At 36.9% G+C, this 16,582-nt stretch overlaps 1 protein-coding gene across 4 annotated transcripts in view; it reads right to left on the reverse strand.

Annotated features, from left to right (window-relative positions):
• The window catches only part of TTC17 (tetratricopeptide repeat domain 17), a 139,660-nt gene that overhangs the window by 82,055 nt on the left and 41,023 nt on the right, over window positions 1-16,582 (reverse strand). For all 4 annotated transcript variants that reach the window (XR_013403946.1, XM_015114425.3, XM_015114424.3 and 1 more), the window contains exons 6-15: window positions 13,507-13,616; window positions 12,847-12,991; window positions 12,266-12,405; window positions 10,343-10,503; window positions 8,829-8,941; window positions 5,979-6,125; window positions 4,478-4,593; window positions 4,156-4,321; window positions 2,921-2,998; window positions 2,559-2,783 (exon numbers count right to left, since the gene is read on the reverse strand). Coding sequence is in view for 3 of the 4 variants with exons in the window: in XM_015114425.3 (XP_014969911.1) it covers window positions 2,559-2,783; window positions 2,921-2,998; window positions 4,156-4,321; window positions 4,478-4,593; window positions 5,979-6,125; window positions 8,829-8,941; window positions 10,343-10,503; window positions 12,266-12,405; window positions 12,847-12,991; window positions 13,507-13,616 (1,401 nt within the window). In the remaining variant the exon portion in view is untranslated. The remainder of the gene's footprint in view (window positions 1-2,558; window positions 2,784-2,920; window positions 2,999-4,155; window positions 4,322-4,477; window positions 4,594-5,978; window positions 6,126-8,828; window positions 8,942-10,342; window positions 10,504-12,265; window positions 12,406-12,846; window positions 12,992-13,506; window positions 13,617-16,582) is intronic.

A 16,582-nucleotide genomic window follows, 5' to 3' on the forward strand; every position in this document is an offset into this window, starting at 1 on the left:
CAAACTTTTACTTTAAAAATACAATTACAAGGCTGGGCGCAAGGGCTCAAGCCTGTAATCCCAGCACTTTGGGAAGTCAAGGTGGGCGGGTCACTTGAGGTCAGGAGTTTGAGACCAGTCTGGCCAACATGTTTCTACTAAAATACAACCTTGTTTCGACTAAAAATACAAAAATTAGCCGGGTATAGTGGTGTACACCTGAAATCCCAGCTACTCCAGAGTCTGAGGCACGAGAATAGCTTGAACCTGGGTGGCGAAGGTTGCAGTGAGCTGAGATGTCACTGCACTCCAGCCTGGGTGACAGAGCGAGACTTTGTCTCAAAAACAAAAAACAAGCACAAGATAAAACTTTATGTTACAACAGAGAAGTGATATTTTTAAGCAAGCAAACTTGCTTTATAAATGTTAATTCAGAGGTAGCATAACACGACTAGAGTATTTGCTCTGTGGCCAATCTCCCTGAGTTCAAAACCAAGCTCCGTGACTTTCCACAAATCCCTTATTCTATACATTTAACTCTTAAGAATTTCCTCATCTATTAAAGGGGAAATTCAATCTCACAGGGTTGTTGTGAGGATTAAATTAGTTATTACATGTAAGATGCCTAGCATTGTGCCTGGCTCTAGTAAATAATCAAAAAAACTAGCAGTTATTTCAGTTGTTCAATTCTAATAAAGACACAGGTGGAATTAATATTTTTAGACCTTGTTCATGGCAATATATATTGGCCCAAACATTTTAGTGGGTTGTTTCGTATTTTGTTCCAGAGCCATCAAAATATTCATTCTCTTATTGATTTAGTAATTCCACTGTTAACAATCTTTTAAGGCCTTTGCAGAAAACCATCAATGATAACAGCTAAGTACTGTTAGCAACCTAAATATGCAACAACAGAAAAGTAGGTTGTGGTGTATCAATTCATTGGTCCTTTACACAACCATTTAAATTGATGGCTTTAAAATTAGGTAGGAATAAATTTTTTAGAGATCACCTGTACAGTAGAATTGAAACATTATGAAATATTTGTATAGAAGACATGCTTATAAGGAAGAATTTCCAAACATTGATAGTTGGGAAGAGGGTGTTGATTAAGGTACATTTTTGGGGCGGGGTGTGGTGGCGCATGCCTGTAATCCCATCACTTTTGAAGGCCGAGATGGGAGGATTGCTTGAGCTTAGGTGTTCAAGACCAGCCTTGCCAACGTGGTGAAACCCCATCTCTACAAAAAAATACAAAAATCAGCCATACATGGTGGCACATGCCTGTAGTCCCAGCTACTAGGGAGGCTGAGGTGGGTGCACTACTTGAGCCTAGGAGGTGGAGGCTGCAGTGAGTCATGATCACGCCACTGCACTCCAGCCTGGGCAACAGAGCAAGACCCTGTCTCAAAGCAAAAAAAAGGTGTATTTTTGGGGTACTCACCCTGAGCCATTAATTTATCTTTTTATTCTTATTGTAGCACCATGGTATTTAACAACTAAAATTTTAGTATTTTAAAATATCAAAAGGTAACCAATCACTAAAGGAGGTCTTTTTTCTTCAGAAGAATACTACCTATGTCCCTTGGCTGAAAACAGTAAAAAGGGAACCATGAAAAGTTTCAAGGGAATACTGCTGCACTGCACTTTCCACTCCCACTTTGTCACATCTGTTCCCACAGTACCAGCACCTGGTACACAGTAAGCATTAGATAAATATTTGATGTACTTCTCTGGCAATGTGACCTGTTACATAATATTGAGATTGTAAACTTTTGCTTAAAATCCAGTTGTGAATTTGTGTATTTCAAAGGAAAACAGGCAATATTTTCTTCTCATCCTTAAAAAATCAGTTTTCAGATACCGTAAATACACCTAAACCATTCATGCACATCCCTTCTGAAGGTTTCTTCGGATATAAAACCTATAAACATTTAGACATTAGGTATAAAATCAATTTAATTGTATATTTATTGTAACTGAATTTCATGAAACCTAAAATGACAGGAATTATAACATCCATCCTGATTTCAGGGATGTTAAAATATGAAAAACAAAAGTTGTATCTTCAAAACCATGAACTACAAAGCACCGATGTAACTCCATAAGCTGCATGTGAGAGGTTTGGGGCACAAAAATCAATGTACCTATTTACTCTTATCAAAACCACCTTTGAATTGTCCTCTGGCTTGAATGGCATAAATATTTCTATAAATTAAAGTTGTAAAACAGTGTAATATTAAGCAGTGTGCATGCTGTGATGAGTAGGATAAAATACAAACCAGATGTTTCAAACTGACATAAAAAAGTGGCAGTGTATTTTTACAGCTATGTTATTGTTATTTAAATGTAAGTTTCCAAAAAAACTTAACTGTATAATTATAAATTTCACTCAAAATTTAAAGAACACATCAAAATAAAACAAAAGCTTTTTCACACTCTCTTGAAATAATGCAAATTCTACTGTGAAAGACAGAATATGACATTTTTTATGCTTTCCCTAGAAAAATAAAAATTGTAATCTAAATTTGAGTTATCCTTCATAGTATACGGAGCTATGAGAACCCCTAACACCTCACCTCAGAGCTATTGATGACCAAAGCTTGAAGTAGCAGCTTAGTGGCATCAAGATGAAGGCCATAATGAATCAAAAGGTTGGCCAAGTTGACAAGAGGAACATCTTGGTATTGAAGTGGAGCTAAATTCAAAGCCCTCTGAAGACAGGCAATAGCAAAAGTGCTATTTCCTACTGCTCTCCAGTATAGTCCAGCTTCATTGAGTATGAGCCAGACAGGAGCATTTGGCTGCAAAATCCAAAAATACTTCAGTTAGTACAAGAATACAGTACTTGTTCTAAATAAGATTTTTAATAAGTGCATTTTAACTTTCAGTTATAATTCAGAAGCATTTAAGTTTTAGACGTCTAAAGTAAATGACTCACCTTATTAATAGCATGAAATAAGAAAGACCCAATTTCTTCTTCTGGGATAGTATAGTTATTAATACGGGAAAGCAAAATCTGAAACATCAAAAGGAAGACTGACTCAATTGAAAATAACAGGGAAGACATTTGAAAGAATTTCTATAGATGGTAGTCTTTTCTTGAGCTCCTCAGGAACAGCTAATCTGAACAAATATTTATAATCATATATATGACATAAATTCATTGACATACCAACAGGTGTTGACTTGCTCCCATGTATGTAATAGTTTGTTTAACTAAAAAGTTAAAAAGACATATATACCCACACACATTAAAGTAACCTACCATACCCCATTAAAGTCAGCCTAAGTGTTCAGAACCCAAGAAGAAATTATTCAACAGACAACAGCATGCAATATCTGATGTAATAAAAATCTACTATCTTTCCTTCCTGGAAAATACCAGATCCTCATTATTCTACTTCATTGTTCCTGCAGCATTTATGTAACCGTAAGCAACTCTAAGGCACAGATCATGGTCTGTTTATCTTTGTATTCCTAGCATCCACAACAATGTCTGGCACATAATGTTCTTGCCTAAGGAAATGTCTGTCGAATGTAAGCAGTAATAAGTGCCTATAGTTTTGAAATTAACTTAAAAAAAAAAAGAAAAGGTGGTTGTGATGGTCTGTGATTGCTAACAAGGTAATTTTTTTCATTTTTGTCTATGGAATGATATCTAATATGGTAATCTATAGGAATTTAGGAAAAGAGCATAACCGAACTTCTAATGTTTGCAGAGTCATTATCAAATTAATATAAATTCCTAGGGACCTCATATAAGGTCACAGCAGGGTTGATAAGGCCAGAGAAAGAGATTCTTCAAGCTTTCAATTTATATAAACTTCTGGGGGCCTGGAGGATGCAAAGCTAACTTTTAGTGGTTGCAATGGCCTGTATTACACCGACTCCATTAGATAATTGAGAGTTCTGTGCTACTCATCTTTGAAGTGCTCTGAGTTAGAGGAATACTGTTTAGGTGATCTATGTATAGTAGCCCCGAGGAACCCTCTGGCACTCTTTTAAGAGCATGACTGACTTCGCCATCATTTCACCAAGTCTATAACTCTATCCTTCCATTTTATATACTTAAAGCTCAAACAGCTACCTTCTATCAATTTTTTGTTCCATTTAAGAGGCTTCTGAAGTCACCCAGAATGGACGGCAATAAATACCAGCCTAAGTGAGCCTTACTTTTCGTGCATGGTCATCTGGCATTTTGGCTTTCAGATCCATGCGAACCTCTAATTCTTTGACTAAGTAGGACAGAGTGTGGCTTTTTCTGAAGTCAGTTATGGAACAGTCAGGGGTTTGGGCCTCTTCTTCTGTAGAATAATCATCACTGCTGAGTTCGTGGATCCTGGCACAAGAAAAAGGAACAAGATTCATATTTTCAAAGTTTGGGTGACTTCAAGATAAAGACTTAACCTTTCAAGTCCAAGGCTGGTGCTCTCAAAGAACCGCCAGATGACAATCATGCAGAATCAGGTGCTTTGCCAAATCCATCAGCACTTGCCTGAGTCCTTTGTTTTCCGGAGGCAGAAAATACGTTGGCAATTCCCCACCAACAGGGACTCTAGGGTAGCTTTCTGTACAATCTGCTCTTTTAGGCCACAGAATATGTTGTTTGTCCTGATAAAGAAATAACATTTCTCATAAATTTCTTAGGATTCAGTATTTCAATATGCTAAAGAAGCTTTTAAAATGATATAAATATACTACAATAACTGAACAAAACTATAATACCTTAAGATTATGGTAGACTCTATAATATTCCTGCTACTGCAGATTATTAATCTAAGTCAGCAATTCTACCTGCTTTATCACAGACTGGTTCAGGGTTGGGCTAGGGTATAAGCCAGTTGAGCCACTGAGACACAAGAAGAGGTCTGCTTGGGGTTTTTGGGAAACAGAAGCAAGTCTTAGGCTCTTATGTTACTTATGAACAAAAAATCATGTTGTTCCAGTTGCTGCTGGCTGTCATCTTATGACCATGAAAAAAACCAAGCTTTTGGATGAAACCAATACTGTGGATGGTAGAGTGAAGAAAAAAAAAAAAAAGAAAGAAAAAGAAGAAATGGGTCACTGATGACATCACTGGGCCACTGAATCAACCAAACCTGAAGTTTATCCTATTTCTGGACTTCCTGTAATAATAGGCACGTTTTCTTTGTGTTTAAGTTAATTTGAGGTGGAGCTTATTACTTGTACCTGAAAGCATACATAAGCCTATAAAACCTGGCATTGAACACTATTTTTCCCTAAACTAAGGTCTTTTTTTTGCCAATGCCAAAGTTTAACAATTGTTTTATGATTTGTAAAATGTTCACTTTCTCTAAATATAAACAAGATGTACCAGAGGCTTACTAAACTTAAATCTTGAAGCCATCAAACTTTGGGGGATTTATATTACATACAATTAAATCTAAGTGGCTATTTAATTCTGTTAAACCCTTGATTAAATTCTGAAAATTTAATGGTGAATAAAAATCACAGTCTCTGTCCTAATACCTTGGTATCTGCCTCAGCTAACCTACAATTCTTTCTTAGCTAGTCTAGAAATGCACATGTACTAACTTGTTTATTGTCTATGTCGTCTACTAGAGTGTAGGCTCCAGAAGAGCAAGCGGGCTTATCTATTACACCGCTAGCATTAGCCTAGCACACAGATGGGAGCTCAATAAAAGAATGCTGATCAAGCGAAGTATATAAAAACATACTCTTGGGTCAAGTTTAGAAACTTGTTAAGGTTGGTAATAATATTCAGAGGATAAAGCTTTAAATTGAAATCAGGGTGTCTCTCTGCTGTACTTGACTGGGAAAAACTCAAGGCAGAAATTGCATCTTACTCATTCACTACCTAGCAAAATGGCTTCCATTTAATAGAAATGTAATACACATTTGCTGAACTAATCTGAACAGTCATAGAGGCCATATTAATCAGTGAGGTTGAGGGCACTGCTTTAATGGATCTTGTCAGTTTGAGAAAACTGCTTCATCATCCTCTATTAACTTACCCTATATGCATCAGAGTCCCTGCCCCAAATCCAGAGAATAGAATGGGCTACGGGAGAAGACTTGACCGAATCACTGATATCACTCTGATTTGATTGAACATCAAAGTTCACAGACATCATACTGGAGGTTGATGAATCCTCACCAAACTAGAAAATGAAACAAAAAGTTCAATCAAATTGAAAGTGGAAAAGGAGTTGTGACTATAATTTAACTCACACCAAAAAAGCGAGTGAATACTCAAAATTAGTAGAAAATCAGAAAGTAGCTCAGTAATAAAGCAATTGGATCTTTTAATTTTAAGAGCTATGCCCCAATGATATTCTTTCATGGATAATACATAGTTAGCAACTTTCAATAACTTTGCCATTGGAGTATGAGAAAAATGGCATAGGTCATTTTCCTGTCCCTCTGCTTCATTTTTATGATTTAGTCTCTTTAGGTTAATAATTAGCTAATTTAGAAATCTGGTTCATTATTCCCCTTTTCTTCCTACACTAAAATGTTCACCACTCTAAAATTAGTGTGCTGTGTGTGGGTAGAAGCGAGGGAACTTAAGAAAGTGTTCTTAAGGGTTCTATCACTATCACTTAAGGATTACAGACTGCATTCAATCAATTACAAATGAAAGTTTTAGGGGGTGAAAGGGTAACTTAGAAGATGGGAGAACACAAACATATACAGCCTTCTTTCAAAGCAAGGTGGAACAATGTTGGATATACTTACAAGATGCCTGTGTATTTCTGAAACCTTGCTAGATAATGAGAATGGGACTGGGGATGGGATGGGGTAGGAAAGACATAAGAAAAAGGAATGAATATGATGAATTTGTAGCTCTAGGTCTTTATGAATAGGAATGGATTATTTCACTGTATAGTGGTGATACAATTTTATGAGTATAGTCTATTGGAAGCTACACTCCTTCAAATGGTCTTGAGACCATCAAAAAGTCCAAAAGGTACACCTGGGTTTCAATCTATTTCATTCTTAAACATCCCCGTTTTTCCCTTTAAAATGCTTGGTTTTAAGACAGGGAGCTATAATGCCAGAGGGTGTGAATCTGGTCTTCCTTTATTCTTTCCCTTGGAAACCAAACACGAGATATTGCTGGGAGCTGGTTTACAATACTCATAGGAAGCTTTTGGTCCCTATCACTATTTCCCCTTTCAAATGGCTTCTTACTTTTTGTCTCTTAATTTTTCCCAATGCAGTCTGGATTTTTCCAGATTAAAGAGTTCTAAGTTTTTGTGGTTTGTCCTGCTATAGATGGTCTCCTAATCTCTTAGTTATCTTAATTAGTTATTGCTGAAAATTTCTATATCTACAATTAGAGACATGATGAGTTTTCTCTAAGATAGAATAAATGTTGTTTTATTTCTAATATAGGTTGAGTATCAGTTTTCTGAAATGCTTGACCAGGAGTATTTTAGATTTGAGATTTTTTTGGATTTTGGAATATTTTATTACACTTACCTGTTAAGCATCCCAACAAAAATGTGAAATCCAAAATGTTCCAATGAACATTTCTTTTGAGCATCATGTCAGTGCTCAAAAAGTTTCAGTGTTTGAATCCTTTTTTTTGATACTCAGAATTCTGGCTGTACTTGCTGTCTGTATCACTTACTCAACATCAATTATATACTATTTGGTATCATTATATTTTCGTGTTAGTTCTTCCCAACTAGATAGATTAGGATTGTACATGTGTGTATGTGTGTGTACACATATGTGTGTATATAGAGACAAAGTGAGAGAAAGTGCACACCTAGCAGTGTGCTTAATAAAGATTTTCTGGGCCAGGCGCGGTGGTGCACGCTTGTAATCCCAGCACTTTGGGAGGCTGAGGCGGGCAGATGACCTGAGGTCGGGAGTTCAAGACCAGCCTGGCCAACATGGAGAAACCCTGTCTCTACTAAAAAGTACAAAATTAGCTAGGCGTAGTGGCACATGCCTGTAATCCCAGCTACTTGGGAGGCTGAGGCAGGAGACTCGCTTAAACTGGGAGGTGGAGGTTGTGGTGAGCCGAGATCAGGCAACTGCACTACAAACTGGGCAAAAAGAGCAAAATTCCATCTCAAAAAAAAAAAAAAAAAGATTTTCTGTCGATAATGAGTATTTTGTTGGTGGTATTGGTTGAGGCAATATAACTGGACTGATTATTTCAGGAAACAAATGGCATGGTTGCTCTCAAATTTTAAATAGGTCTTACTCTAACAGGTAAAGTGGGGAGATGAAAGCTTTGAGTTCAATAGTAATAATAGCCCAATTCTAGCTCCCATGGTAAACGAGAAAAGAATCAAATGCATGTGCATATAAATATGTAGATGGTACTTTGAGAAAGAGAAAGCATCCATGGAGTTACTGAGTACTCCCTATAAAATCTGACTTCGTAAACAAAACAGATCATCAAAATCTCTCTCCCTCTCTTTTTTTGAGACAGTCTTGCTCTGTTGCCCAGGCTGGAGTGCAATGGCATGATCTGGGCTCACTACAGCCTTGACCTCCAGAGCTCAGGTGATTCTCCCGCCTCAGCCTCCTGAGTATCTGGGACTACAGGCACAAGCCACCATGCCTGGCCAATTTATATATGTTTTTGTAGAGATGGGGTTTCACCATGTTACCCAGGCTGGTCTTGAACTCCTAGGCTCAAGTGATCCTTTTGCCTCTGCCTCCCTAAGGGTTGGGATTACAGGCATAAGCCACTGTGCCCAGCCTCAAAATCTTAAAGATCTAAATGATAACCACAAATTTTAGAGATCAAACATATAAAGAATCATGGGAAAAAACAAAAGTTTTTAAAAATCTTTATAAAGCAAAAGTTTATAAGAACTAGATTGGACCAAGAAAAAGACCTGAACATAGTCCACATTTTCAAAGATATCTCCACGATGATAGCGTACAGGCTGGTCCCACTGGCAATGTAAACTATGCTGCTGGTTTACCAGTCGGCATATCTGATGATTTCCTGGAATAAGAAAGAAAATTACACAAATGATGAGCAAGGTCAACAATGCCAATGTGATTTTCTTAGACTAAGTCATTTAGTATCAACCCTGTATCCCTCAAGAGCCCAGCAGGCTACTTATATAGGATGTACTTATATAGAGAAGTATTCATTAATGGCTAATCAAATTAAATCATTTTAAGAAGTCCCAGTTTTTCCACCTATAAAAACAAAGGGACTCCACTAGATGATTACTGAGGTATCTTTCAGCAATTATAGTCTATGATTGTAAAATCTATTGATTACATTGTTTTAAGAGACTTTGGCTATCTTTCTGGAGAGAATTTGCTTTATATACTTCATAATTTTGTTTCAAATGCATATGTAAGAGCTCTGGTTGCGTTTCAGTAGACTGGGCAGTAAGTAATTCCAAAGATAAGCATACTCCTTACTCTCATAATAGCAAAGAAAATGTGTTAAGGGAATTGTAAAATAAACTATAAATGGTCACAGCTAAGCGTCAAAGGTTAAGAAGCTTTCTTGACGAACATACTTATCAAGGGAGAAAGGTATAATTAAGAGATTCTATTAATTTATTCTCTGGTGTTCAGTTGTCAGATCTGCTCCCTCGTAATTAGAAACAAAACATTCTAGATATAACCAAATCATTGCTCTCATGCCAATCCAAGTTCCTATAAACCAGTGGTTCTATTTTTACGGATCACAGATGCTTAAGAGATTTTAATAAAAGCTATATACCCTCTTCCCAGAAAAATACAATTGGACACATACACAATTCTACATATAATTTTCGAGAGGATTTCAGAACCCCCTGAAACTAATCCATCGATCCAGGTTTAAAATTCCAGTCTAAAATTTCACTTCTAAAATGCTGCTTTTAAGAGAGCAAGAAAAAAAGGAGTATGGATGGGTTGTTTCTAGGTGGGTCTGGCTTATATTCCCTTAGTGTAAGGCCTTGTTACACCACAGTGCAGAGTTTTTAGACCCGCGGCAACAGGCATCACCTGGGAGCTTATTAGGAAGGCAGGCTCTCAGACCTCAACTCAGACCTACTGAATCATAATCTGCATTTCAACAAGATCTCCAGGAAACTGATATGCATATTAAAGTCGGAAAAAAACCAAACTGATGTTGAGCAAAGAAGGCAAATAACTTAAGAATTTCTAGGATCTACAAGACTTGTTTTTTATTTCAAAATGTAAATTTGAAAAAAGCAAGGCGGACCACACCAGCTCCCCAAGCCTCCTGGTATACCCACCGTGATGAATCATGCTTTCAAGATGTAGGGAAGTCATAAACACAACTTCACACTGCTTTAAGGCTACAAGAAAGCTATGATAGTAAAGCACGCTAGAAGCGAATTTCCTAACCTGTCTTCAATTACTTGGAGTCACTACTTACCTAACTGTGCCTCTTTTGCCATCTGAGTCTCATGAATGATATTTCTTAAGATTTGCTCCTCCTGAATCAGTTTATGTTTTTCTAGGATTTCCTGCTGTCTCAGGTAGTGGTCATGCTGCTTTTGATACTCTTTTAACTCATTCAGTGTTCGCTGGAGAGATCTTAACATTTTTTAATACCAGGAAAAAGTTAGAGCTATAAAATCATAAAATTTTAAACCCACTTAAATGCATAGATTTTTCTGGTTCTCAGCAACAATTACTGCGTGTTTTCCTTTTATTTAACATACAACCCTGTACCACCAGTTCAATAATAACAGGGCAAAAAGATAAACGTGAAATTCTTCCTTTAAATACCACTTTTTAAAAAAAGAAATGGGGTCTCGCTCTGTTGCCGAGGCTGGATGCGGAGGCCTGATGGTAGCTCACTGCAGCCTTGTACTCCTGGGCTCAACTCCTGGGCTTAAGGGGTCCTCTTGCCTCAGCCTCCTGAGGAGTAGCTGGGACTACAGGGACATGCCACCATGCCTGGCTAATTTAGTTTTAGAAACTGGGTCTTGCTATGTTACCCAGGATAGATTTGAACTCCTGGCCTCAAGTGATTCCTCCCCTCCACCCTGCCTCAGTCTCCAGAATAACAGGGATTACAGGCATCGGCCATGACACCTGGCAATACAATTATCATGACATCAAATGGTATGTTGCATTTTTCAGGTGCCATAAAAAAATACATGACAATATACAAGTTTACGTATTTAACAACTCTATTACTCTCTACAAAATCTGCATTAGTGCCATCAACATTCAAAGTCTTTCTAGAATCCTTTCCTCCTTTTCACTTTTTCCCTTGATTCTGCTTAAAGACAAAGTTAAGAGTTAGGGGCCACAGTACTTTGCTTTCATATTCTAACTTATTGGTTACAGGCCAGGAAAAACTACAGAAACTATACTTAGAAAGGAATATGCTTCACCACCTGATTTCAGTAAATCAGCTGCCTGATTACATTTAATCACAAAACCCATACTGCCTATTACACACTGTAACATATAGAGATTTTAGGAGCTACACAGATTGTGTAAAGATAGAGCCAGCTCAGTTAAGAGCATGATACTGGAAAAGCTCAGCCAGGTATAACAGAAACCAGTTATGAATAAGCAAGCTGTCATCCTTTTTACTTCCTACCATGTTATGCCTTAAACAGATTGGAAAATAAGCAAATACAAAAGCTTAATGAATTCTAAATCTCTATTTAATTCTCTACTAACCAAAGTAAACTCAACTATTACAGTTAATTCTGAGATATGAAAAATTCACTTCTGAGTTAACATAAAGTTTCTTAACTAGCCCTATTGACTGAAGGAAATGTTTTTTAATTTATTATACCTCAAGGATCAAATACAATAGAATTCCATTACTGTAGAACCTAACACACAATCATGATTAAAATGTGGGCCAAATAATGTCTCTTGATCCCATTTAACTACCTTAACAAGAGCCCAACCCTAGAAGCCACCACCTCTCTCCAAGAGGAGAAATATCAACTATTGCACATGTAAGTGATTTTACTGAAACTTAGTATATTCTATGGAAATAAAAATGTAGTCAACAAAGTTACTAAGTATCCCAGTCTCCCCATCCCAACTGACTTCATAAAAGTAATCAATGGTCAATAAAGATTTAAATGACAGCTTTTACTACAAATAGTCTCTAGTTGCAGGAATCCATACAATTAAAGATATTCCTCTACACAACCACTGAATTGTGCTAAACCACCAGGACTAACAGAAAAAGCATAGGACCTGCAGTACTGAAGAGGTTTCTTTCTTAATTCCAATTACCAAATTAACACTGATATCCCCTACACAGATTTAACCTAAGGTTCTATAGTGCTAGTGCTTCAGTGAAATTTTTCCTCTCAATTACCTATGTTGAGCCTCCAATTTCTGCTCCAGTTTTTGCTGACATAGGACAGCATGCTTCCTCTTTATAGCTTGCTCAAACCCAGGTTTGGCCTGCAAAGCGTGGTCATAACAGAGCACTGAGTGGTTATATTCCCCAAGCATCTGAAGAGACAAAAACACACACACACGCACAAGGGGAAAAAATGTGAGCCATGGCCTGGCTGCATCTGTCCAAATCCTCTAATGATTTAGGAGATCACACCTACATCTTACTCTACAGTGACCATTATTTTGATCAGTGACCAGATCCCTACAGTATTAAGGCATACTATAGGATGGTTTAGTTGGAAGGTATTGCTAACCTTAAAAGGTGTACCCTGTAGAAGTTTAAAATTCCAATTTAATTATTATTATTTTTTTTCGGCAAGAGGCTAGAACAATTACATTATTGTGTTGAGGATTTTTCTTCCTCCCAATTTCATTTCCATTGTTCAGACCAAAAAATAAATGGAAAAAAGTAACATTCTACCGAGCGGGGAGGAAAAAAAAAAAAAGAAAGTGGCAACTACTAGCATGACTCATGAAACAAACAGTTGTACTTACTGCATATATATTCCCCAAAGTGTAATAGCTGGTGAAGAAGTCACTGTCATCCAGAGCTGCATGGACCACGACAGCAGCATCAGCAGAGAAGTGTGCTCTGTGTAGAACGTTTGCCAGGTTGACCAGGGCAATGTCTTTATTGTGCCTAAGGAAAGCAGCACATATTCCACGATTATGTAGAACCACTTGACAAGGAAAAATGACATTCAAAGTTACTTGTGCTTAGGAAACTAAGATACAGGTGGAGCAAATAAGATAATCATAGAGTTTCATTTTTAAATTATTGATGGTTCTTAACCTGATAGCTACAAATTTTGTCTTGCAGACACTATGATTTTACAATTTATTTAGGATTTATATTTGCTTTAAGAAAAGTTAAACTTAGTTTACGATAATTCCATTCAAGTCCTATGTGAATCATAGGGCATCTACATAACATATTTTTTCCTTAATGGAAATGGAAAGTATACTACACAATTATCACTTTGAACTTTTTGACATCTGTGATTTTTTTTGTTGTTGTTGTGGGACTTATTTCTTTGAAGAGGGATGGAGAAAAGTAGATAATGCAATGCTGCTTCTTATTGCTTTCTTATGTATTGTTTCTATAACAGTCCTGAGGAATGTGGAAAATCAAGTCCAGAAGAGGAGGAATCTTACCTGGAAGAGAAGTGAAGTGCTCGCATGGCACATTCTACTACCTGATATGGCTCATTCTTAATTCTCCAGTAAAATGAAGCCATGTTATACAGTACCCATGAGGAAGAGTTCTAGAGATTAAAAAAGTGAAATTACAAACAGGACTCAAGACAGTTTAATTTAGAATAGTCAAAAGGAGCACTTTTAATATTCTGGCTCTTCTGAAATTCAAGATGAAGAGCCAGACTAATGATAAGCAATGATAAAGAAGAGGACACAGTGCAAAGAAACTATACCTGTCAAAAGGGTATTCTAATCATCAACTGAGCACGTGCATTAGTGTGTGGTCTTCATATAGAGACCATCCGACTCCAGCTTATTCCAAGAGGGAAATAAAGCTGAAAATCCCACCAATTGACCACAACTTGTTGAGCTCTATTTCAGGACTTCCGAAGTTAAGTCAGAAGACCTCATCTACTTAGAAATAGCTCTAACGTGAAATTCCTGAAATTAACATTGTACAAATTTTTCTATTTATGTAATATCTGAGTGAAGGCACAAACCTAAACAGGCTTACTCTAAACATAAAGACAAAAAAAAAAAAAAAAAAAAAAGAGGAAAAGGGGCCCAAAACATGAACAAACAGCTAAGAAGTATGTAAAATGTGTAACTTCACAAACAAATAGAAATTTAAAAGATACAGGTTTTCCTTTTACGAAGTGGCAAAGACTAAAAAGAATGCCAATACTTACTGAGTATTATTAACTTTAGATATTAAACTATAGAAATGCTAAGTTACTACAGCATTTCTGGGGGACAACTTGACATGCATGTAAAAAGCTTTAAAAATGTAATGTATATTACATTAACATACATATTAATGTATATTACATTTGCCCTTTGACTCCCACAATTCTATTATTAAAAATGTATACTATGGGGAATAATTACGTTTTAACTATAAAGCTATGTAAAAATCAAACTCCAAAAGAATATATTACAAACCAGTTTTGAAATTATTCACTTTACTTTCTTTTATAGATTTTTATAGTATGAATCTTTCGCAAGGGCCCAATTATTTTTAAAAGAGCTATTTTAATGTAGTTAAAAAGTTTAAATTTAGTTAAATGTAGTTTTTGAAGACTACAATAAGTACAATCCTGCATTATTCATCCTTAAGCATTCTATCAAGAAAAGTATGTGATTTTTGAGTGATGCAATTTCAGATTTTTGCACTATTAGCAGATCGACTATGAACTTCTACTACTTGAAGTTGGTTAAAGGACAATACATTCTTCACAACTGACTTGTGGCCGAGGTTTCAGTTTTCTTTTTCATGGCCTTTTGAGAAAGTTGTTTTTCAAATCAACCAATGCTTTGATTTTGATTTTCTTCTTTTATTTTCATGTCAGAGTGTAAACTGGGACAAAAGTTCAATTAAAAGTTCTACATGAACTACTGAAAAGAGCATAAGTTAAATATATATCATAGCATACTGGCGGTAAGATAAAAATACATATTTAAAGAAATATCTTTCTGTAATTCTCATAAAATCTCCCCCAAATCTATAAATGTTCTAATGTTACTGTGAATTACTCCCTCCTTCCTTTGACCACTTTCTGCCATTGGCTCTTAGGACATCGCATTCTGCAGGATACCCTTTCTGGTCTTTTTTGCTGGCTTTCCCCCTCTGCTTGATAAATACATGTGGGACGCACCCAGGAGTCAACTGGCTTCTTCTCAAACTTTACTCTTCCCCAGATGACTTCATCCAGTTCCCTGGCTTCAGATATTCATTATTTAATAATTACTCTCTATGTGCCCAACTCTTAACTTTCCCTGAAATTCCAAACTCATATAGGTGTTTCAAATTTAACATGGCCCAAATAGAACTCTTATTTTCTCTTCTCCCACCCCAACACTCTCCTCCTTCAAGTTGTTCAAGTCAAAAATTTAAGAGTTTTCCTTGATTCCTCTTTTGCCCTCAATCCCCATATCTAACTCATCAGCTTCTAAACTCCTAAATATCTCCTAAATAGTTCAAGTCCTCTCATTTCCACTACTAACAACTGCTAGTCCAAACCACCTTCATCTCTCTCTTGAACTACTGCAACAGCTTTCTAACAGGTCTATTTCCAGTTGTGGCCCTTTCAATAACTTCTTCATATAGCAATCAAAGTGATCTTTTAAACCATTAATTGCAATACATTGCTTCTCTGCTCTGACTTCTCAGCACACTTAGAATAAGATCCAAAATCCTTACCCTGGATTTCAGACCCTTACATAATCTGGCACTGGCCTAATTCTCTGGCTTCATTCCTTATCATCCTTCCTCTTGCTCACCAGGCTCCAGCAATATTGGCCTGAATTTGGCTGCATGCCACCTGTTATGGACTGAATGTCTATCTATGTCTCCTCAAAGTTCATATGTTCAAGTGTTATCAGACCTGTGAGGAGTGGATAAAGGCTAAATGAGGTCATAAGGGCTGGGGCCCAAATTTGGTTTCTTCCTATAAGAGTCCTTATAAGAAATGGAAGACAGATTTCTCTCTCTCTGTCTTCAAGCATGCACACAGATGAGGCCATGTGAGGACACAAAGAGAAGGTGGCCATATGCAAGGCAAGAAGAGAGCCCTCACCAGGAACCAAATCACTGGCACCTTGATCTTAGACTTCCCAGCCTCCAGACTATGAGAAATAAATTTGTTAGGCCACCTAGTATGTGGTGTGAACAAATATATTTGGTCTTTGTCCCCAGTTCCTGACACACAAACCTAAAACTTGAAGAATCACAGCAGTAATGTGTGTCTTTCATATGCTAATGGATGACTGGAGGCAGGTGGCCCCCAGATAGCTTCAGGACAGATGCTGGTCCCAGAAAAACCAAGGCATGATTAGAGGGTTAAATCTTTCAGAATCCCATTCTCGCCTTGTCCTTCGGGGATGGGAGAGAAAGTAGAGATTGAGTTCATCACTCATGGCCAATACTTTAGTCAATCATGCTTACATAGTGGAACCTCCATAGAAACTCTTAAACAACAGAGTTTTGAGAGCTTCTGGGTTGGTGAACACATTGAGATTCTAGGAGGGTGGTGTT

This window comes from Macaca mulatta, chromosome 14, assembly GCF_049350105.2.
Source record: "Macaca mulatta isolate MMU2019108-1 chromosome 14, T2T-MMU8v2.0, whole genome shotgun sequence".
NCBI lineage: Eukaryota > Metazoa > Chordata > Mammalia > Primates > Cercopithecidae > Macaca > Macaca mulatta.